The sequence below is a fragment of the Schistocerca cancellata genome, chromosome 6 (assembly GCF_023864275.1).
Source record: "Schistocerca cancellata isolate TAMUIC-IGC-003103 chromosome 6, iqSchCanc2.1, whole genome shotgun sequence".
NCBI classification, from domain to species: Eukaryota; Metazoa; Arthropoda; class Insecta; order Orthoptera; family Acrididae; genus Schistocerca; species Schistocerca cancellata.
In genome coordinates, this window is record NC_064631.1 from 641048778 (window position 1) to 641073931 (window position 25154).

The following is a 25154-nucleotide window of genomic DNA, read 5'->3' on the forward strand; positions in this document are numbered from 1 at the left end:
CAGAAAGCTCTTCCATACATGTCTCACCACTAGCTATTTCACGTGGAATGGCGATTTCTACGAACAGCTGGAAGGCGTCGCCATGTGTAGTCCTCTCAGTCCAGTGGTGGCCAACTTCTTCATGGAACAATTCAAAGCACAGGCACTGGACTTGGCGACTTGCAAACCTAAGGTGTGGTACAGCTATGTCGATGACACTTTCTTGGTGTGGAGTCATGGTGAAGAACAGCTCGGTGACTTCCTAAGACACTTTAACAGCCTTCATGCCAACATAACATTTACCATGGAAGTAGAAAAGGACAAGAAACTATCATTTCTAGATGTGCTGATCACAAGGGACGGCGAAAACCTGGGACACAGCGTGTATCGGAAAATGACTCACACGGACCGATACCTGCACAAACTGTCAAACCACCACCCGAGCCAGAAAAGAGGCATGATTAGTATGCTCGTAATGAGAGCAGGACGAATATGTGAGCCGCAACATCTCAAACGAGAAATGCAACACCTGGAAACTGTCCTGAGGAGCAATGGGTACTCCACAAATTATATTAGAAGTGTAACAGAGCCAAACACTCGGCGAAGTAAGGAACCAGAAAAAGAAATGTCAGGTATGGCCTTTCTGCCATACATTCCCAGAGTGACGGACAGAATCGGCCGTATATTGCGCAAACATGGCGTAAAGACGATTTTCAAACCAACAAGGAAGATCAAAGAGGGTCTTAGATCGGCGAAGGAGAAAAGAGACCCACTTGCAATGTTGGGAATATACCGCATACCATGCACATGCGGAAAAGTTTGTCGGAATGGCTGGACGATCCATTAACACCAGGATCAAAGAGCATAAGCGACATTGCAGGTTGGGGCAGGTGGAGAAATCAGCCGTGGCAGAGCACGCACTGAATGAGACCGACCACGTAATAAAATTCGCCGACACGGAAGTTCTGGCTGTAGAGAAGCACTATCACACGCACTTGTTCAGAGAAGCTGTAGAAATACAAAAACACGCGAACAGTTTGAACAAGAAAGAGGAAAGCCTGAAGGTAAACGGATCCTGGCTTCCCGTACTGCAGCGAACGACTGTCGCAGGTAGCAAGAGGAGAACCGCACCGGAAATGACCGCGGAGAAGTCCTCGGACGTTGGCGTGCCAGGTACATATAGTCTGCGCCCGCGAGCTCGGCTCCAGTTCACCACCGGCAATGGAGGGTGAAGCTTTGACAATGCCAGCTACTCGTGCTGGCGAAACGTCAGAAAAATCATTAGATGAATGTCGGCCGAAGAACCCGAGACAGAAGCCAATAGGCAGTTTGTCAATAGTACAACTGCTATCTCGTTTACTCTTAGACTGTCAATCTCTTGCACATAGACAGAGGTTGGTCAGAAGTATGGAAATACACGCTTGAACATAAATAGACACCAGCCAAGACTGCAGATTACACTGTTCTGTTTGACCATAAGCAGCACCTGTGAAATGTCCTCAATATATTCAAAGTGTCAGTTGTGGTCAGATCAGAGTTCTTTGTTTTGTGAGTGCATTATGTCAGAGGTAAGTGAATTTGAATGTAGGCAAATTGTTAGTGCCCATACGACCAGTACTCCCTTAACCAAGGGATTCTATATTCCGACATAATTGTTGTAAGGAGTGTGACCAAATATGACTTAAATGTTTGACACTAGAATAGTAAGCCATAATCACAGTATGTAATTTTTTTAAAGGAAAAATTTTATGTGCTGACACTATGGCTTCACTATTGTAGTGTCAAATAAACCAAGGGAGTTGAAGTGTTTGGTGTTTCAGGAGGCACCATAGAGAATATTATACAACTTATAGGGAAAGCAGCAGATCATCATTCACTAAGTCACAATGCAGCTGAAAGTATGTGTTTAGTGATTGTGATGGATGCTCATTGAAGAGGATTGTGATGAAAAATAAGGATGAAAGCTGCAAAAGTCCTTGTAGAATGGATGAAAGCTGCAAAAGTCTTCGTAGAATGGAATGCCGCTCTCACAAACACTGTTAGCACCAAAACATGGTACAGAGTGATCTGGAATTCCAAAACCATGTGGCAGTGTTGCAAATGCTCGTAACAGAAAAATGTCATGCTGGTGTCATAAAACCTGGATTATGGAACAATGGAAGAAAGTAATTTGGTTCAATGAGACTTGTTGCACACTATTTCCAACTTCTAGCTGCGGAGATTATGTCCCGAGAACAGAACATGGTGGGGGTTTGGTGATGATTTAGGCAGCAGGTATCATTATATTCCGTGGGCCGCATGGTTACTCTGAGGTTGTATTACTGTTGAGGATTATGTGATCATTTTGGCTGATTAGGTCCATCCCATGGTACAGTATTTATTCCCCACTGGTGGTGATGTCTTTCAAAACAACAGGGCCCACGTTCACACCGCTCGCCTCATGCAGGAGTGATTTTGAGAGAATGATGATCAATTGTCCTGTGTGCCCTGGCCACCACAGTCACCAGATCTCAAAATTATTGAGCCCCTGTGATCTACTTTGGAGAAAAGGACGCATGATTGCTTTATGTCTTCACCATTGTTTTCTGAACTTGGGATTATTTTTGCATGAAGAATGATAAAAGAAAACCATAGAGGACCTGTAGTTATGCATTCTGAGATACCTGGAAGCTTGTTTGGAAGCAAACAGTTTTTGTGCACCATATTAGGCATGGCAATGTGTTGTTTTTGGTGGTTTAACATTTTTGTCTGTCCCCTGTATATGCATTTACATTTGACAAACTTTGAACTAGACAGTGATAAAAAAAATTATGCATGATCACCAGTGGTCAATGCAAATTTCTTCCATCCCCCTTTCCATCTCCCACACTCCAGTTCAATACAGTGTAATAGTTGTGATTTTTGTCAGTTCAACAGTCTTTGTATTCACTTTAACAAAAACGTTATGTTTAATATGTAACAGTGTACAGCAACACAAAAAAGTTCATATCAGTTAAAACTTTTTTCGAGAATTGCACAATATTTGATCTGGTTTACAAAGTTTGTTAGGCTGTTAAAAGAAGAATTTTAAGCCAGTAAACATTCTGTACGCATTTTCCATTATGTTTTGTTTTCCTGCCATTGTGTTTTTTTAAATGAAAGGCTTTTGGTTCTACATGAGGACTTTTGAATTCTGTCTTTATTCTTTTGCTTATTAGTTTCTGATTTATCTACTTAATTTGTTTTGCAGAAATTTGGGTGTTTGCACTGACCAGAATGTACGAGAACGAAGTTTGGAGTCTGCTGCTACGGAATTTCAGCGTCGGTTTCACATTAGTGTAGATGATGTAGATTCCAACCGTAGAGAGATCAACACATCATTGCATCAGGTTTTTATTTTTCTAAGCATTTCTTTATTTTATTATTATTTTTCTTTGTTTTTACTTAGTTCCTTAAATAGGGGCTACAAAATGTGCATGTATCTGTTCTCCTGTTTCAATTTATCATTTGGATCTGCATGTATCAGCAGTAGTTGCTTGTATGTAAGGTGCTTTTGAAATAACATGAGATGCAAAGCAGTGATTGCAGAATGGCAGAAATACTAGATTCAGAGTAATAATGAATGTATTTGGAATTGGAATACAGACGCTAAACTGAACTACCTTCTTGTTAGTGACATTACAAATATAGACGCAGAACACATTTTTCTTAGAATAGAAGATTTTTCCCACTGACAAAATTTTGTGAATTTTGCTTTTATCTGTGTGTGTGTGTGTGTGTGTGTGTGTGTGTGTGTGTGTGTCTGATTAAAGCATTTTTGGCCAAAAGCTTACTTGTTTGACAGTCTTTTTGTGTTTTCTATCTTCAACTCCTCATCTCCACTATATGGTGAGTAGCAGCTATCCTCTTAATAATAATTCACTATTCAATCCTGGATTTAGCACCACTTGATTTTGCTACTTTCATCTGTAGATGTATATTAAGGCACAGCATTTACTTTCGAAATAGGAAGTCAAGCTATCTCCTTTTATGAAACTTGCTTTTCTAAGCAAATGTCATCCAGTATGTCTGATTGGACACCCCCCCCCCCCCCCCCAAAGAAAATAAAAATACTGGCAAGTTGTCTTACAGTAATCTGTGATAGCTATATTTATCAGTTTCTTAATTATCAGACTATCAAAGTGATTTTAAATTTTTTCATATCTCCATTTTTCCTGACTACCTTATAGTTTCTAGAATCATACAAGTAACCTATAGTCCAGTTGGCATAAAATGATCCCTGACAGCAGTGCTGTTGCCAGCTGTCGGCTGCATAATGTTAATGGCTGCAGCTGAAAATAGTATCATCTGTATAGCTGTGACAACTCTGAGGCATTGCCATAGACACATTTATGGTTGAGGTAGGTGTGTAAAGCTGCTGCACTCAGCCTATTGCAACTTTCAGGGATCGTATTATACTGACTTGACTGTAGTATTACATTTATTATGTTAGGTTCCCTTCCATTCAGATAGCATATTGTATGTTTTGAAATAGGTGCTGAAAAGAATTTGGCATGGTTTGAAAAAGAATTAATTATTTCAACATTACAACATTCTGCTATATATAGGACTTTAGAAGAATCGCTGTTAACAGGCCAGACCAGGCATCCACACAGGAAGCGACTGAAAGAGTAGCAGAACACTTTCGGCTTTAATAAGAGGTGGAGACCCTCCATGCCCACACTGGCATGATGGCCAACTCAAAAGGTCTACTGCCATCTCTGCCAAAGGGTTAGTTTTCACTAAAGTGTGGTGTCACAGGATGTGGGTACTTCGATGCTTGTGTACATCTGGTTAAGATTAACCATTAATACGCACTCATCTGGAGATAGATTGGGTTGAAAGTCAAATGAAGGGTAGCGGTTTGAAGGGCAGAGGAAAAAAGTGCCAAGCAAGAGCCAAGGGAAGAAACCTCTGTGATAGTTAGGTTGGGTAGTAAGAGCAGTAGTGGATGTCTGCTGTCTGCGACAGGTCATGCAAGGGTAGGCTTTATTAGTAGTGGGTATCATGCATGTCGATACCTTTGACGTCGTGTGGTGCTATTACTCGGCAGCTGCAGCTGCCGTTGGGTGCCAGTGTTGATCTCTTAGTCAGTGTCAGCATTCCTGTAAAAGTTAGGTTCCTCAATTTTTTGTGTCCGATAGGCCATATATCGGATGCACAATGTTGGGTGATGTTGGCAATTTGTTCGTGCATCAGTGTGCGAGCTTGTCGGTTTCCCTGCTGTAGTCTGTTGGACGGCTTTAATAGCAGCTGGTATATCCGGTCAATGTTGTGGATATGCAGGGGTTTGCTGATGTTTGTAGCTTGTTAGTGTATGTTAGCTTGCTGTAGGTGGCTGTGCCCTAGCTAGTAGAGTCTTTGGCCACTTATGCTTCCACCTGTGGTTGTGATCACAGTTTCCCAGAGTAAAGGTGAAAGGATTGTTCATGTCTTTCTAGTTTCTGTTCTGTTGTGTGGCTTGTTTTTTTGAATACTTGAGGGTTTCAAGGCAGTATTCATTGTAAAGATCCACGGTGCATGTGTAGTGTGGAGTGTTGCTAATGATGCGTAGCACTTTGTTCTGTATGATCTGCAGGCGGCGCAGGCGTGTAAGAGCTTCATGTCCCCAGACGGGAGCTGCATACGTCATCAGAGGTCTAATCAGTGTCATGTACATGGACCTAGACACCCTCCTATTCAGTGTGCTTGCCCTGTTGAGCATTGGGTAGAGTTGTTTGAGCCTTGTGTGCCACGGTATACACATGTTGGTTTTATAGGGTAGAGAAATCCCTCCAAAGATCCAATAAATTACATTCTGATTTCAGAGAGGGAGTCATATTGGCACTGTTAATTATTCATTATGGCAGATTGGAAAAGGAAATTGTCAATATAATATTGTCAGCAGCAGGAGTATCAATAAAAACTAGCCTCTCTTATAAATGGTGATAATGCCAAACTGTACTACATACAGGAAGCTGGTTGAAATCTGATATTAATGACAATGAAATTTTGAATTCCAATTGGTATGTATATCTGGTGGAGTTACTACAGATTCCAATTGTGAAATAATTTGGCTGAAGAGTGGTGTTAAAAGTAGATCAAGCTTTGTAATTGTAACAATGAAAACAATCAATTTTTGACAAAATAATTTATTTGGATGGATAGAAAATCTACTCATAAAGCAGTGACAGAACACACACATAAAAGGAGGTTATTATTAGACAAGCTTTCGGAGCCAATGGCTGCTTCTTCAGGTGGAAGGATTGAAAGGGAGGGAAGTGGGGCAAATGAAGGAGGATGAAGGAATCCATAATCACAAGAACTAGTCAAAACAGTACAGTGTCCCTAAGGGTCTCACTTTCAGCCCTAATCCTGCATTTGATCATGCTGCTTTGGTGATGGACCTACTTTCTTTCACACGTAATTTCAGTTGGAAAAGTCACTTTGCAACCCAATCCCATAACCTTTCCAACAGGTAACCTGACATTGGGCCCTGCCTTGAACAGTTCAGACCATGATCCCAGTTTGATCCACCATCGCTATCTCAATATCATCCCTTATGAGCCTTCCAAGAATTCCTCACATCCAGCATTGCTTCACAACCCTTTCTCAGGTCCTTACAACATGATTCTAACCTGTCCTCTGCAAAAATCCAGGCTCTGTGTTCCGTAAAAGCTGATGACTCCATCATTATTCTCCCAGCAGACAAAGGATCTACCACTGTGGTACTTGACCAAAAGCAATATGTTCGTGAAGGTCTATGCCAGCTGTCTGACACCTCTACATACAGTGTCTGTCATCAAGATCCCATCTCTGTGATTCAAAGTGACCTGCAGTCCGTCCTTAAAACCTCAGGCCCCTCACAAGGATTAACACCTCAATCCATAGAACTTCTCATCCCACCCAAATCATGCACCCCCACCTTTTACCTTCTTCCTAAGATCCACAAACCCAATCATCCTGGCCGTCCTATAGTTGCTGGTTTCAAAGCACCCCCTCGAATATATCTCTGCCTTAGTTGATCAGCACCTGCAAACTATAGTACAAAGACTTCCCTCCTATATTGAAAATAACCATTTCCTAGATGGTCTGAAATCCATGCCCATCCCACTCCCGCCGTATACCTTGCTTGTCACCATTGATGTCACCTCCCTGTAAACCAACGGCCCCACGTACAACGTCTGTCTGCTGCTGAACATTTCCTCAGTCAGCACCTAACTGATTCCAAAACTATGACGTCCTTCCTACTCACCTTAATTAACTACTTCAACTTTGATGGGCAGACATGCAAACAGATCAGGTGTACGGTCATGGGAACGAGAATGGCTCTTTCCTATGCCAATCTTTTCATGGGTTGCTTGGAGGGGGCTTTCCTGGGATCCATAAGTCGTTTGGTTTAAATACATTGATGACATCTTTACCACATGGACTCATGGTGAGGTTGATCTGTTAAATTTCTGGAATCTCTGAATACCTTCTGCCAATTAAATTTGCCATGGTCCTATTCAGAATTCCATGCTACTTTCCTTGATTGTGATCTTGTCCTCATCGAAGGCCAGCTACAACCTTCCGTCCACATTAAACCTACCAACAAATGGCAGTTCTTACTTCATGACAGTTACCATCCTTTCCATGTCAAACATTCCCTCCCATAAAGCCTTGGCTTTCGGGGCAAATGTATTTGGTCAGTTGCAGACTCTTTACCTTGATACACCACCTTTCTCACCTCACCCTTCACTAGACGAGAGTTACTCCCACCAGCCTAGTTCAGAATCAGATTCCCTGGGCCATCACATCCAATTCTGGTATTGCGGATCCCTCTAAAAAACAACTTCAAAGCACACCACTGGTCACTCAGTTATATCGTGGTCTGGACTGTATTGATTAACTACTTTGACAAGGGCATGACTTTCTAAAAGCATGCACTCTGAAATGATACATTCTGTCTGAAATGTTGACCACCACACCTAGAATAGCTTTTTGTCACCCTCCTAATCATCGCAATATTCTTGTCAGACCCTATGCTCCTTCTGCACCCACCTCCCTACCCATGGCTCCTACCCCTGTGACTGTTCCTGCTCCAAGACTTGCCCTATGCGCCTTCCTACCATACCTACACCAGCCCTGTAACTGGAAAAACATATACTATCAAAGGGAGAGCCACCTGTGAAACAAGAAGTCATGTTTGGCCTTTTACATTGGCATACCTACCACCAAATTACCAATTAGGATGAATGGGCATAGGCAGACAGGATATACTGGCAACACGCAATATCATGTTGCAGAGCACACTCTACAACATGACAATTGTGACCTTGGTGCCTATTTCACCATATGTGCCATCTCGATTCTTCCCCCCACACCAGTTTCTCAGAACTCCGCAGGTGGGAACTAGCACTGGAACATGTCCTCAGTTCTTGGTACCCAACTGGCCCTGATGTATGTTAATTTCTTCTGTCTCAGCATTTCTTCACAGTAACTACTCTTTCTTCACACTGTTTTAGTTTTCTATGTCTTTCATTGTCTTACCCGTCTGTTTTTCACTCCTGCCTCCCCACCTCTTATCTACAATGCACTTAGATTTTCACTCTTATTAACTCATCATGAAGTTTAAGCAGTGATATCTGTCTTGCATATTATCCTGTCTGCCATCTTTAAGCTCTCTGCTTTCCAAATCTTGACCATTGCAGTCCCCCAACAGTCAGTCTTTCCTTCTCATCCCAAGCGGTAAGTCTCTCATGGCCTGCGGTTCTGGATGACTTTCCTGAAATCTACCTCTCTCCAGTCCTTTTCCTTCACCCCTCTTCCTTCCCCTTCAACCCTTATGCCTGAAGAAGGAGCCTCTGGCTCTGAAAGCTTGTCTAATAATAACCTTTTACGTGTGTTCTGCCACCGCTTGGTGAATAACTTTTTTATCTCTCCAATTAAATTATTTTGTCAAACTTTGTAATTGGATGCTGTTATAGACCCTCAATCTCAGGAGCAGTAGTGACAGAACATTTAATGTAAACTGAAAGAAGTTTGCATGTAAATACTTAATGCTGCCATTTTTACTATTCAAATGGTATCTGAGGTTACTGATTGTTCGACACAAAATTTAGTTTACTCTGCTTATTTTCATTCACTTATGTCATATGGTATTACATTTTTGGGTAACTCTTCCCATTCTGAAAGGATATTTTTGGCTCAGAAACAGGCAGTTCAGGCAATAAGTGGTGTAAGTTCGTGAACCTCTTGTTGACCCCTGTTCACTAGTCTGGGTATTTTGACATTGAGAGGGCAATGTGTATTTTCTTTACTGCTGTTTCTTGTTAACAATATCAGCTTATTCCCAAGAATTAACAGCTTTCATACAGTTAATACTGGGCAAAAATCCAATGTGCATTTGGATTGCACTTCCTTAACTCTTGTATAGAAAGGTATGCAGTGTACTGCGGGATACATTTTCAATAACGCACCACAAGAATTCTTAAAAACTTAGCAGTAATCCATGTGCTTTCAAATCGAAACTGAAGAATTTCCTCATAGGTGAATCATTCTGTTCTGTTGAGTAGTTCCTTGAAAAATTAAGCTAATTCTTATGTTATGTTGTTGATTGCATTTACTTAAACTTATGGCTTGCCTATTTTGGTTTCATAAACATTTTATATTACCTGTTATTACTTTTATGCTGTAATTTCATGTACTGACACATTCCATGACCTTGGAGATTTGTTACTCAGTTAGTTCTTACGGAACTAGACGTGTAAATAAAATAAATAAATATGGTACTATGGCGGTATCTCAATTTACCAATCATAGATTGGGAAAATCGAGGAGTAAGGTGGGTAGTATGGACAGGCAATTGCGTATTGTTATTGTAATTGGCTTATCTGAAAATTACCTGGAGCAGTTAGTCAGTTTTCTGACTCTGGAGGGGAACATCTTATATCTTCTGGTTACAAACAGGCCCAAGCTTTTTGACTCAGTTAAAGTAGAGCATAGAATCATTATCATAAGGCTGATGTAGCAGCACTGACTACAGGCAGTAACAGAAGTGTAAAGAGAGGTAGGAGGATATAAAGTGCAGCCAAAGTAAAAACAAGACAGATGGAAATAAAGTAAGTAAACTAATCACCATAACCTTTAATACCTCTAAGACAGTCAGTGCCTTCATGGAAAAATGTTTGCAGTTGCCTTGAAAACCATGATTGTACCTAAGCATGCAACTATTCATCTGAAGCAAATCAATGGGCAGCAGCATGGTCGAAATTATCATGGCAACATATGGGCACTGCAGAAGTTTCACTGGGAAGACGCTGCACATCCCCACGCAGCCTCGATGTCTCCCCACATGATTTCCATATTTTACTTTTTTCCATCTATCTTTTCTTCATTTGTCTGACCTTTATAGTTCTGCTTAGTAATTGCGGCAAGAAACAGATTTCACCTGAAGATCCTCACAACACATTTGTGAGTGGAAGGCATAAGGCATAAGGTCTTGCGCCACTGCAATAATTCTTCCTTGTATGTGCTGTGATCTTACTCTATAACTGTATCTTCTCTCATTTTGCTCTGTAGGACGAATTCATTGTTGACAAGCGTCAATTATGGCTCTTGCAAACCCCTCTGCCCCCCCCCCCCCCCCAATGTTAGTTTGAAACACCCATTTTGGTTAACTAATGTTAAGTCTTGACATACAGCTTTGATTTCTACCTTTTCTAAAATACTGTATTTACTGAAACTGAAGTCAGGCTTTGCAGGGATGGTCGCCCAATACCCAGCCTGGTAGCCAGTCTGTGTGGGGGGCTGTCGGGTACCCACAAGGTGGAACCTCCCCCCTGATTACATAAGTGATCACACTATTGATTGCAGCGCAATTACCTCCCCTAACATGCCAAAGTGTAGTTGCCTGCCCCTGGTTGGTTGGTTGATTCGGGGGGAGGGAACCAAACAGTGTTCATCCCCATCGGATTAAGGAAGGATGGGGAAGTAAGTCAGCCGTGTCCTTTCAAAGGAACCAGCCCAGCATTTGCCTGAAGTGATTTAGGGAAACCACAGAAAACATAAATCAGGATAGCAGGATGTGGGTATAACAGTCGTTGTCCCGAATGCGAGTCCAGTGTGCTAACCACTTGCCACCTCACTTGGTGCCTGCACCTGGGACTCCAGGCAATGACTGTCAGCCTGGTGGTCATTGTTCTGGTTGGATGGCACCCATTGGGAGAGCCCTCAACTAGAGGAGGTAGTATCATGACAGCCATCTTGCACAGTGAAGCCATGAGGATCTTGCAATCCCTCCTCAGCTACACCATGAGAGTTAAGCAAAATTAAATGAACTGTAGAAACTTACTCCCCACAATTCCTGATTTCCACCCAGACAGGTGGAAGGTCCTTGCTGCCTACTAAGCCTATGCAGCTAATAAGAATAGCGTATTTGAGGAAATCACTTACCTCAGTGAACTATGAAGAGGTTCTGTCTTAATTAAGAGCAACACCTAACAAGACCTGAACATTACTATCTTGCAAGAAACTTGGTGATGTTCTGCTGTAACGCCCAATAATAACCAAAACATGATACAGCGTTCCAATTTTTCAATAGAACTTAATGCTGCAAGCATATACAGAACTTCACAAATACTTTGAGAAGTGATCGGTCCATTTCAGACATCATGTACTTTGAGACCCGTCAGACAACAAATTTGATGCTGACGTATTTATTCTTGCTTTTGAGAGGTACTTGCTTCTTGAGAGAGTTAAAATCTTGGTTTACTGATGTGATGTGAAACTGTATTTCCCACCTTCAATGTGTTCGTTTAAATGCCATTGCTTCGGGAATTTGTCTTCTTGTGTGAACAAGTCTTGTGGAGACTGATCGACCACTTTATGAAAAGTCTACATGTGAGCAACCACCATTGTGTGCCAACTGTGGAGTCTCCTCCCCTCACATCCCTTTCCCTGCTGTCCAGTTTCCCTTAAGAGATAACATAATTGAGGAATGCAAAAGCAAGGAACTCATGGTCTCAGATTCTCTTATATTTTGAATCCCAGAAGTCGTCCTTTCCCTCAGTGTTGACATCTGGTAGTCTCACAAGTAAACGAGCCCATGGGGGTGATAAATAACCCCTTCCCCCCTCCCCTTGTGGTTCGTGCAGAAACATCTTTGCCCTCAACTGCCTGCACCTGGTCAGAGTAGTAGTGTCCTCCTGTGGCATCTAATTGCAACAGGGCTGCCCTTAGGGAACCCTCTCCGCAGAAATCTGCCGATCATGGACCCTACAGTAGTCACTGGCTGAAGGAGCCACAGACTGTGGATCTTAGGACTGCCTGCTCGTCTTCAGTTTCTACACACACAGCAGATAAACCCCTGCAAGGTCCTGATCCTCTGCAGTAGTTAAAGAAAAGATCTTGGGAGAATGGTAATTGGGTGACCCCAGAGGTACCATATCCCCCCATTGGATTCAGAACCTTTGTTTGGCAATGATGTTTTATAATCACTGGGGAAAGGCAGTGATCCTGGGGTGTGACTTGTGCTCTTGGCCCCTTCACACTTAAAACTTTGAAGACCAGCCACTTAGAAGAACATGGGCCATAGAAAACCAACCATTTATGCAATAATTTAATGTGTTCCTGGCAGGTGTGTAATTGACATATCTGCAAGAATAATACATAATAAAAAACAAACCTTCAAGATTTATTTTCCACATTTGATTTACTTCTTTGATAGATTACGAATTTTAAAATAATGATGATAGAAAGTATGAGTATACTTCAAAAGAAAAGTGTGAGGTGAGTTACCGAGCAATTCCTTCCTCCTGAGATTTGAAAATTTCTTGCTCAATCAACAAATGTGATGTATTTGTACCAGAATTACAGCAAACTGCAAAATCTAATGAGTACATGCACAAAATTATTTCAACGTGATCATGTATTGGCTCAGCCACTCACAACAACATTTGTTACATTCGCTAAAACTTTCTAAAGAAATAATTTCAGAAATTTACAAAAGAAGGCAGTGCCTGTCAAGTGACAGATATCAAGACATCCATACATTCATTTCATACAAAATGAGTCCAGCTTTTGAGTGACAGGTGGTTTGCACATCCAAAAAATCGCATCCTGAGCTATACTTGGGCGCAGTATTTTAAACACAGCTTTGTGGCCTGAGCTATGCTCAGGCTTTGTCATCACCTTGATGATTGAATGGAACTGTAGTGGATATTACTGTCATCTGCCAGAGATACATCAACTAACATCAGACTGTTCTGTGATCAGTGTTGCTCTCCAAGAATGGTATATCACTGATGACCATTCTCCAACCCTTCAAGGTTACCATGCCTTCTATTGGAACCAAGCTGGTCCCAAAAAAGCATCAGAAGGGGGTCTGTAAATTGGTTTGCACAGATGTCCGAGTGTGGATTCATCTCAGTACCACATTGGTAGTGACAGCTGCACTAGTGCGAGCAACCCCCAACACTTACAATTTACGATGTCTATTCACCCTTTAGCATGGAGAGCTGCATCAAACCAGTCTCAGGACTGAAGATCACAACAACAACAACATTCACCCTTGGGAAGGACACTTACATTTTTGAGATGGTCAGCTTTATATGAATACTTTACCCCCACCCCACGCTTCTGCCTTTCTCCTATGTGGTGATTTCAGTGCGAGCCACCCCATGTGGGGGAGTATCTCATCATCTGGCAGGGTCCTTCTCGTTGACAAGCTTCTTTCCAGTTTTGGTACATATCTTCTCAGTGATGGTACCCTACCTACTTTCGTGCTACTTGCGGCACCTTTTTCGCTATCTATCTTAAGATTTTGGCCCCAATATTGTGGCTTCGCTACAGTTGTCATTATATGGTGATCTTAGTGACAGTGATCACTTTAAGTGATGCTATTGCTTCCTTGTTACCACCCAAGCGACCAATTGCCATGTTGCACTCCCTGAAGGGGTAAGAGGGAGTTGTATATATCTGTCATCACCTTCATCCCCCCCTCTAGCAGATTGAAGTGCCAAAGTTGTGGGAGATGTCTCAGAAACTTTTTTCCGTGCTGCTGGAACTGCTGTGTGTCTTCACAAAGTCCCCCTCCACCAGCTGCTGGTTCCACAGTGAGCCAAAGATATTGAAATAACTATTTAGGATCATAGAAGGACCCTTGAACATTTCAAGTGAGAACCTTCACTGCTAGACATCATCACTTTTAAGTGGCTCTGTGCAAAGGCTTACTACCTAATTAAATGTAGTAAGAAGAAATGTTGAACACTACATCCCACCCTTGGTAACATGTGCCTCTGCTTCCCAGCATCTCACTGCAGTCATTTTTGACTCACATGGGGGCATCTGTTGTCAGTGATGCAAATATTTTAATCGTCAATTTATATCCCTCTGATCACCCACTTACAATATCACTCAGCTCCCCCATTCATTCAAGGGGACATCATCTGTCAGGGCTATACTCTACCTTACTGCCATCAGTGGGCTAGTGACCTCCTATTGGACCAATGGCTTTCCTGCACTGTATTTCAAAGAGAGAATTCAGCATTGGATACAGCTTCCAATCTGTAAGTTTTGCTGAACATCACCTCAAAATCATAGGATGTGGAGTTCCCCTGAATGGGTCAGATGTGAACTACACATCAGAACCTATTACTGAGTTAGATGACTTTTCATGGGGTGCACACAATGGTACTTTTAGAGTAGGTGATTCTCCATCCAATCCATATAACGATAGCTGAATAAAACCTGGAAGTATCAGTGTCAGATTGAAAGAAATGCCTCCCATAGGTGAGAGTATTAAAATTCTAATTGTTACCTGCTGAAGCATTCACAACAAAGTGCCAGAGTTTGAAGCTCTCTTGAGAAGGAATGAAGCTCTCACAATACTAGATACAGAAAGTTGGTTGAAACCTGAAATTGATATCAGTTAGAATTTTGGAGAATAGTTAAGCATATATCAAAAGGAGAGGCAAATGGGAAATGGAGGTGGTGTATTTATCACAGCAGACAAGAAACTCAGATCCACCGAGATAGAAATTGAAGCTGCATGTGAGATTGTTTGGGCAAGACTTAGTATCAGGCATGGGCATATAATGGTAATTGGATCCTTCTGTTGCCCACCAGACTCATATCCTGATGTAATTGAAAACTTCAGAGAACACCTCAGTTCACTTGTATGTAAGTTCCCAAGCCAAACTGTAGTCATCTGTGGAGACTTCAATCATCCAGCACTCAGTTGTGAAAATTAATTTTCGTAGTGGGTGTGATAAGATATCCTGTGAAATATAACTAAATTCCTTCTCTGAAAATCAGCTAGAACAGATAGTTAGGGACCCCTCTCATGGTGAAAATACACTGAAGTGCCAAAGAAACTGGTGTAGGCATTCGTATTCAAATACAGAGATATGTAAACAGGCAAAAATATGGTGCTGTGATTGGCATCACCTATATAAGACAGACAAGTGTCTGGCGCAGTTATTAGATCAGTTACTGCTGCTACAGTGGCAAGCTATCAAGATTTGAGTGAGTTTGAACATGGTGTTATAGTCGGTGCACTAGTGATGGTACACAGTATCCCTGAGGTAGTAATGAACTGGGAATTTTCCTGTATGACTAATTCATGAGTGTGCCATGAATGAGGAATCCGGTAAAACATCAAATCGCCGATCGCTGCAGCCTGAAAAAGATGCTGCAAGAACGGGACCAACGACAACTGAAGAGAATCGTTTGATGTGACAGAAGTGCATTCCTTCCGCATATTGATGCAGATTTCAATGCTGGGCCATCAACAAGTGTCAGCTTGTGAACCAGTCAACGAAACATCATTGATATGGGCTTTCGAAGCCGAAGGCCCACTCATGTACCTTTGACGACTGCATGACACAAAGCTTTATGCCTCGCCTGGACCCGTTAACAGCAACATTGGAGTGTTGATGACTGGAAACATGTTGCCTGGTCGGACGAGTCTTGTTTCAAATTGTATAGAGCGGATGGACGTGTAGGTGTATGGAGGCAACCTCATGAATCCATGGACCCTGCGTGTCAGCAGGGGTCTGATCAAGCTGGTGGAGGCTCTGTAATGGTACGGGGCGTGTGCAGTTGGAGTGCTATGGGACCCCTGATATGTCTAGATGCAATATTGACAGGTGACACGTATATAAGCATCCTGTCTGATCACCTGAATCCATTCATGTCCATTGTGCATTCCAACAGACTTGGACAATTCCAGCAGGACAGTGTGACACCCCACCCATCCAGAATTGCTACAGAGTGGCTGCAGCAATGCTCATTTCCAGCCACCAAACTTGCTAGACGTAAACATTATTGAGCATATATGAGATGCCTTGCAACATCTATTCAGAAGACATCTCCACCCCATTGTGTCCTTGTGGGTTTATGGACAGCCCTGCAGGATTCATGGATCAATTCCCTCCAGCACTACTTCAGACATCAGTAGAGTCAATGCCACATTACGTTGGGGCACTTCTGTGTGCTTGCAGGCACCCTACACAATATTAGGCAGGTGTACCAGTTTCTTTGGCTCTTCAGTGGATATTGAATGTAATGGCAACAAATAGAACCACTTCTTTGAGGATGTCCACATCTGAAACTGGTATCAGTGATCATTACACGGTTGTGGCTGAATTGATCACCAAAGTACAAAGGACAACTAAAAGTAGAGAAAGGCATATATGTTCAGTAAACTAGATTAAAAAAATCAGTAATGTCATACATAACTGAGGAACTTGAAACTTTCAGCACAGGGCAGGACCGTGCAGGGGAACCATGGCTCAAGTTTAAAAGAAAAACCATGCACTCGATAGGTATGTACCCAGTAGAACAGTTCATAATGGGAAGAACCGTCTGTGGTATGCACTCACTGGAAAGAAATTTCTAAAGAAACAGCTTACAATAATAGATGCAAAACAAACCCCAGGGCTAAAGGAGGAGAGAAGCTGAATGAAACACAATTGGCTGTAGAGAGATTGATGCCTTCAATGACTACTGTAGCAGAATATTGTTGTATGATATTTCACAAAATCCAAAGAAATTCTGGTCATATGTAAAGGCTGTTAGTAGCTCTAAAATTTAGTGTCCGGTCTAGCAAATGAGACAGGAACTTGAGGGTAGCAAAGTGAAAGCTGAAATGCTTAACTCTGTTTTCAAATGTTCCTTTTCAAAGGAAAACCCAGGAAAATTGCTGCAATTTAATACACACATCACTGAAAAGTTGAGAGAAATGAGTATTACCATCAGTGGTGTTGAGAAACAGCTGAAATCATTAAAATTGAACAAAGTTCCAGGGCCCGATGGAATCACTGTCAGATTCTATATTGAATTTGCAGCAGAGTTAGCCCCCCTTTTCTAACTATAATCAGTCATAGATCCCTTGAACAAGTGTCCAGTAGTTGGAAGAAAGCACAAGTAATACCCATCTACAAGAACAGCAATGAAATTTATCCACAAAACTACCATCAATATCTTTCAATTTGTTGTAGAATCTTAGAACATATTTTGAGCTCAAACAAAATTGGGTATCTTGAACCAAATGACCTTGTCAGTGCCAGCTAGCATGGATTCCGAAAACATTGGTCATGTGAAACCCAACTCGCACTTTTCTCACATGAGATATTGAAAGCTGTGGATCAAGGTATTCAGCTAAATGCAGCATTTCTTGATTTCTGAAAAGCATTTGACTCAGTACTATACCTATGCTTATTGTCAAAAGTATGATCATTGGGGGTATCAAATGAAATTTGTGACTGGATTGAGGACTTTTTTATAGGGACGACAAAGGAGACTACTCACAAATCACTGTCGTGACCGGTTCTAGTATTGAACGTATACAGAGAATGGGTGCATAAATGTATGTTTGATCTGTGGGATAGTGTCACGAAGATACGAAGGAACTGAGCTGGAAGACTCTTGAAGATAGATGTAAACTATCTTGAGAAAATCTGTTAAAGTTTAAAGAACTGGCTTTAAATGATTACTCTAGGAATATACTTCATCGGCCTTCATATCACTCTCATAGGGATCATGAGGATAAGATTAAAATAATTACTGCATGCACAAAAGCATTTAGTAATTCTTCCCACACTCCATACATGAATGGAGCATTAAAAACCCTAATTACTGGTACAATGGGATGTAGAGATGTTGGTGAAGATGTAGAAAAGAGCCATCTGAGGTTTATCTGGTTCTATCCTTCCCATGGCTTCGAATGTGCCCCCACAAATCTGCAGTTTATGCATTTCTGTCATAGTACAAGTGTTCAAACTAACCTAGAGCCAATCTTGGGTAGTTGTACAGTTCTCATAAAAAGCTGACATGGCTACCCTATGTTTGTCAGCGTAAAATGAGCAGCATGTGAAACCTTAAGATTCTGTGCGTCCTCACCCACACCTCTCGGGGTGCGAATCATGCTATTCTACTGTGGTTACTGGTCCCTGGTTTCGTCCTGACTGAACAATGGTTGCAAGGTTTGTGGATCAGTACACATTTGGCTTTGAAATTATTGGACCTAATGCATAATCATGGAATAAGTCTGGCCACTGGAGCCTTCTTGAGCAACCCCATACAGTCTCGTTACCAGAGCTGGGGGTCTTCCCACTTCCGTTCCAATAATACCGGCTCTTGCACACTTAAAAAATAACTATATGACAATTTCCTAATCATTTGATGTTCCACACACTTTCTTCAAACAGGATGTCACTCCTGCTCGGTTGGATTTCCCAGTTGGAATGTGCCTTGAGACCCTCAGCCAGGACTTCCGTCAACCCACAAAGAACAAGCTCCCTGTGGTATTCCCAAGTACTCCTCCTTGATTATTCATACGACCATGAACTGGTACTGATTTGTTTTTCAGGAATCTGAAGTTTGTCGCCTCTGTGACCGTTCGATATCTGTTCCTCTTAGTTCTTCAGGAGTGTCTGGGTGCTGCTGTCATATACACAGATGACTTTCAAACCATGGATAGGACAAAACACTTTACGTCTCCTGTCAGTCTGAACAACATTTGTTGCCTGGAATGTGCTGTGGTTTCACAGTGGAGCTGATAACAATTAACCCTTTAACTCTTAGCGATGTATATATCCACATTCAATCATCATACAGTGCTAACAACATACATATGCTAGAGGAGCCGAGAGTTCCAGAGCGCTAAAGGCGGAGATGTGTATGTTTCAGGGTTTTCTCTGTAAATGATAGTGACATGGTAACACATTGTCATTTGCAGAGCTCCAAGTGGTTTGTAGGGCTACTAAAGGGTCCTTGATGTGACTCAGATCTTGGAAATTGCAGTTTCTTGGTCTCATGGCTTGCGTTGTATTCTTTCGTTGTTTGAAAGTTGTGTGTGTGTGTGTGTGTGTGTGTGTGTGTGTGTGTGTGTACTCTTATGAGGGAGTAGAATGTATCCTCTGGAAAGTAGCAGTGAGAGTGAGTTTTCTCTTTTTTTGTCTGAAACTGAGGACTCTACCTCCTGATTATCATCCTTCAATACTTCAGGGGCCAGAGAGCAGTTTTTCTCATTTCATAGTTTCGCTTTCCAGATGTATAACTGACAGCAATAATGGATGTGAAGATGGCATGTCCAAAGTGAAGAAAGGCAAATTTTTGAGCAAATTGGAGGATCTGAACCACAGGGTTCACGATTTTGGCACAGCATATTCAGGTATGGCTCTTAAAGTTCCAGAAAACCTTAGTTCAAGGAGGATTTAGTCTCAGTTATTGTAGACGAACTGATACTTACTACTCTGTTCAGGGTACTACTCTTTGAGGAGATACACTTGAAGGCTTGCAAAGATAACTGAATAGCAGAAAGGTATGGTTTCCTGGTAATAACTCTTCATCTGGCAAGAACTAAAAAACTTACATTTTTTGAACATATGTCAAATGATCCTCTTCTGAAAACTCTGGTTATTGGTAACATAACATCTTGTGACTGATATTTGCAACTTCAAATGCTGCATTTTTGCATTACCAGTGTTCCTTATCAAGATGATTGGCTATACAAAATAAGATCAGATGTTTCATACCTTAATGGGAAGTTTGGAATAGCACTCACTACATTCCAAACAATTTGTATTGACAAAAGTTTTGTAGTGTTCATAGGACCTTGTATTTCAAACAGTACATTCAATCTAAAAGCCGTCATTTTGGTATATAAATATATGATCTTTGTGATTATGAGATGGGATTTATACTAGACTCTTCAGTTTATGCTGATGCATGGGTGCGACATAGTAGTTAGTGAAGACTACTTGGGAGTTACAGGCAATATTTGTAGTGTTATTAGTTTTAGGAACATCAGCCATAAAGAATATTCAAAGTATGCTTTATATTAAGAACTTACAAGTGAGAATAAAATGCAGAAGAGCATGCAATGATAACAGCTCAGTGGAACAGGTGCTGCAGTGCTCAGTTCCCTATTGTGCCCAGCATGGTGGGCACTGCTGTGTGAAGTGCCCTAACCACACACGGATGTGCGCACTTGGCAATGGAAGGGTTAATAGAGCCTTACATTTTATTAAACATACCTTCCTTGACTGTATTTTAATTTTTAGTGGTTTCATATGTCTCAAAGCTATTGATCCTCTGTTACGCTATGGCATTTTTTATAGTCCTTTTTCCACATATGTTTTTAGATGTCTCATCTTCAATTGATTGGAATTGACGTATAGTCGTTTTTAACCCCTCTCTTTGTCTTCCTTTTTCACAGTTTTGAAATGGGGGCATATGATCCTAGTTGTTTTTGCGCCCTAAAACAAAACGAAACAAAAAAGCTATTGATCAATTTTACTCTTGTCACCCTGTAACATCTGCTATTTTGCTATTTGTGATTTTCTCTCTTAGGCTAGTTGTACCTGCTCAGTTGTCTCTTGGATCCCATGTTTCTTGAGAACCCAGGAAATGAATTGGCAGCTATTTTGCTAGAGAAGCAAGTACTCACTCAAAATTAACTTCAATGAATCCAGGTGCAGTAGAGAAGGAACATAATCTGGTGGGATATTCCTCCCACTAATAAACTCTGCGCTGTCAAGAAAGTTATAGTTGATTTGCATTCCTCCTTCCATTCCTCCTCGAAGGAATTCAACATCCTATATCACCTCCTCATCGGTCATAACCTTAATTGTATCTTATGTAAGGAGCCATCCCCAAATTGCAGTTTATCGATCCTAACAAAAAGTACCTCACATCGTGGTGGAATTCTCCCTCCATCTGGCTCTGCACAGTAAGCATGATCTTTCAGATTCTTTGCCTCTAATGTTCATGGACTATGTTGGAAAATTGAATTGGTTTGTAGTTTTCTCTGAGAAAGTGCACTTTATTCTCAGATGTAATGTTTTAAAGTGCTTTCAGTTTGGGGGGCAGGATGGTTAGGTTTGGAGGTAGGGTGCCTCTCACTGTACGCTGATCTGGGGCGTCCTCCAGCTTATAATCTCTGTTTTTACACTGTTCTTAATTTTTTTTTTAGATGCAATTAGTTCTTTTCGTGTCTCTTTCTGTTTTTACTTTTTAGGCTTACGCCTTCATACAGCATGCCAATGAAGCCAAGATGTTGTAGATTGATTATCCTTGATAGAAGCTGATGATGAAAGAACAATTGGACAAGTTTTTGTTCTTCCTGTGAGAGAGTGGGTTCTGTTCCCATCTTCAACACTTTGAGAATATTGGATCATTTGTGGGTTGATAGCGAGCTGTATGGCTCCCACCACATGCTGAATCCCGGAGGACTCTAAGCTGCACCTAACCATTTACCAGCCTCATTCTTTGTCTCACCTTGTTCTGGTGTTCTTCATGCTTTTAGCCTATCCATTTTTACTATTAGAAACCTCCTCTCTACCATGTTAGAAGGAATCTGTCTTTGACAAGTGGGCATGGGGTCCACCTGTGGAGGGTAGGGGAGGGGAGTGGGGCTACCTGCTCACTGGCCTGCACACCAGCCTCACCCATTCGTTTTTACGTTGATCTCTCATGTAATTATTTCCCCATATCTGGTGTCAATATCGTTCTTGATGTCTTGATTTTATCAGTCATACATATTATAACAATTTTACTAGAATTCTGTCTGGTGTCACCAATGCCAGCTGGAATATCCCATGAATGAGGGACCGAAAGCCTCACTGCTTAGTCTCTTAACTCTCAAGCAACCAACAGATACCAGATTACCTGAGCAGTCAATGTGAAATATTCACCTCTTACACCAAAAATGTTAAGTACAAATGTACAGAGTTCAAGTATTTTATAATAAGCCTCTAGATATAATAAGCCTGTAGACAGGTTCATCCCAAAAGACTTATGAAGGACATGAAAGACTCTTTGTGGTCAAAATGCCATGTTAGAAAGCAGTGAGGGCTACACTGCAGATTTAATTGTAGCCTAGCCTTGTACACAAACAAAAATTGAATGGAGCCAAAGTTAGCTTGTTAGCATAACAAGGGCAATGAGTAAAGCATTCAACAAATTCAAAAGTGAATTTCTGTGCAATGCTCTGAAAGTATGTCAAAAAAAGATTTTGTCTTCTGGTCCTATGGGTTGTCTATGCAATGCTGCATGTATTATGACCTTCCTGAAGACTGAAAATCTCTTCTGTGGGAGTCAATGCGAATGCCACAAACAACAATGGTGTGAAATCCAGCTCATGCTTTTCATCTAAGAGATGCGCTAGGCAGTAGATACTGGCACCCAGGTTAATGCTATGGTTTATTACTTCTCGAAAGCTTTTAATGCTGTGCTGCATTGTTGCTCAATGACTAAACTGTGAGCATACAGAACATGATTTGTGATTGGACTGAAAAGTTTGCAACAAATAGAAGGCAGCACGTTATTCTCAATGTAGAGGAACTTTCAGCAGCAAAAGTAACTGCAGTCAAAGATCATTAATTGCCCCTCATATTTAGAATTGGAAACAAAAAAAAAGAAGATTGTTTGTAACCAGTTTCAGTGATACAGATCCATGTGACTACTGAGGCCAGGTCATTGACAGTACCATGTGTATTTATTCCCTCAATATCGACATCTGGTAGTCACACCAATAAACTTGACTATGGGGTTGATAGGACATCCCCTTCTATGGTTCTAGCAGCACTGTCTTCGGGAACCACTCCTAACACCTGGCTAGAGAAGCAGCATCCCACCTCCCCACCCCCCCCCCCTTTCCCCTCCAGTGTCTACTGGTGACAGGGCTCCCTCTTGGGAATCTTTTCCCGAGACATCAGTAGGTTGGAGGTCTGACAAGAGCCACGGACTGTGGCTCCCAGGCCTAGCCACCTTTCTTCTATTCCTATACCCAGGGGAATAAGTACTCACAGCTCTCTCAAGAGCCAAAAGTTGTGAAAGAGAAGAGAGGATCTGGAGAGGTCTTTACTTTGGTTCGCACAGATGTCGTCAGTGAGTGGATTCCCTTTCGTACCATGTTGGAAGCAATAGCAGTGACACTGCAATTGCCCCAGTGATAATCATTTGCAATGTTTATTTACCTTGTGGCAGGGCATATACTTACTTTGATATGATCACCTTAATCCAACAATGCCCACCCCACTCCCCCTGCCCTCACACTTGGAGACCTCAGTGTGCACCACCAGTGTGGGGGAAGTACCAGTTCATATTTTATGGGCTTCCTGATTGATCTAGGTGTCCTCAGTGACTGTGCTCCTACCCACTTCAGTATAGCCCCTGGCACCTTTTCCGCTAGTGACCTTAATCTTCCTCCAATCTTATTGCTATGCTACTGTGAGTGGTACACAATGATCTTTGCAACAGTGACCACTTTCTGTGGTGATCTTGTCACTTTCTTGTCCCAGCCAGACAGAACAGTTACCATAGTTGACTGTTCAAAAGGCCAACTGCCAACTGTATACCTCTGCTGTCACCATCGTCCCCTCTCTGATTCTGCCAGTGATGATGTGGAAAGTGTCTCCAATGTGATCATCCACACAACTAGAACTGTAGTTCTTTGTATAGCACCCTTCTGCTGTTGTCCAGTTCCATTATGGACCAAAAAAAATTGCAGTGGTTATTCATCATCGTCGAAGGGGTTAAAAGCAACATCCTTCAACAACCACCCTACTCACTTTTAAGCAGCCTCGCTTTAAGGCTCATTATATAATTAAACCAATTAAGGAAAAATGCTGAAGTAGATAGGTGTGAAAATTATCAAGCAGTCAGCTTAACATCTCCTACATCTAAGCTGCTGACAAAATTAATACACAAAAGAATGGAAAAGAAAACTTAGGCACTATTAGATAGTGGAGTGAGCTACAGGGAAATTAAGGCAATATACGATGCACAGTATGTACAAGAAGCAAGAGGGAACAATGAGACTGGAAAACTGAGAATGAAGTGCACGGAGTAGAGTGTGTGTATGACAGGTATGCAGTCTTTCACCCGTTCTGTGCAATCTGATCATCAAAGAAGCAATGATGAAAATAAAAGAAAGGTTTATAAGTGGGATTAAAAATCAGGTTGGAAGGATATCAGTGATAAGATTCACTGATTACATTGCTGTCCTTATATCAGTTTTGTTCGTCAGTTTTTAACCCGTTGGTTGGTACATCACTCAGCTCCCCACAGGTGCAATGGGTGCAAGAGAATGGTGTGTCTCAGGGATCCATCTTGAGTATTAGACTTGCCCTCAATGCCGTCAATAAGCCAGTGACCACTGTCAGATCAGTGGTCACCCCCACACTATGTTTACAGCTTGTGCATTTGCTATAGCTCCCAATCTGTAGCCTTGGCTGAGTGCTAGCTCTGAGGTACCATCTGAAAGGCTTCCACATGGACACTTTCCCCTGGCTTCCAGTTCTCTCTCACACAACTGTACGTTATGCATTTCTGTTATTGTACTGTGGTCCAGCCTGATCCGGAGCTATAGTTGACATAATCCATTGTTTCATTATTACATCACTGAATTTTAAATAGTGTTACAGAATTAATTTGGTGGCTGATTTTCTTTGCTTGAAAACCCAAAACGTTACCACATTCCAGCAATGAAACTAATATAGCTAGAACAACAGTAATATAAATTACCAACTTGCATTCTGAATAGATAAGTCCAGCATCTGTTACTGAAAGAAATGACCTGACTCCGGTTTCTCATAGCTTTTCTTTTATTCTTTCCATGTGTGATAGATGAGTTTTCACAGTCTCCAACTCAGACTCCATAAGAATTCCAGTCCAGTATCCACCATATC

The 25154-nt window shown here is 41.6% G+C and overlaps 1 protein-coding gene across 7 annotated transcripts in view; it reads left to right on the forward strand.

The window, feature by feature from the left end:
- Positions 1–25154, forward strand: part of LOC126190775 (E3 ubiquitin-protein ligase Nedd-4) — a 197597-nt gene that overhangs the window by 76250 nt on the left and 96193 nt on the right. For all 7 annotated transcript variants that reach the window (XM_049931309.1, XM_049931312.1, XM_049931310.1 and 4 more), the window contains exon 8: positions 3209–3347. In XM_049931309.1, the coding sequence (XP_049787266.1) occupies positions 3209–3347 (139 nt within the window). The remainder of the gene's footprint in view (positions 1–3208; positions 3348–25154) is intronic.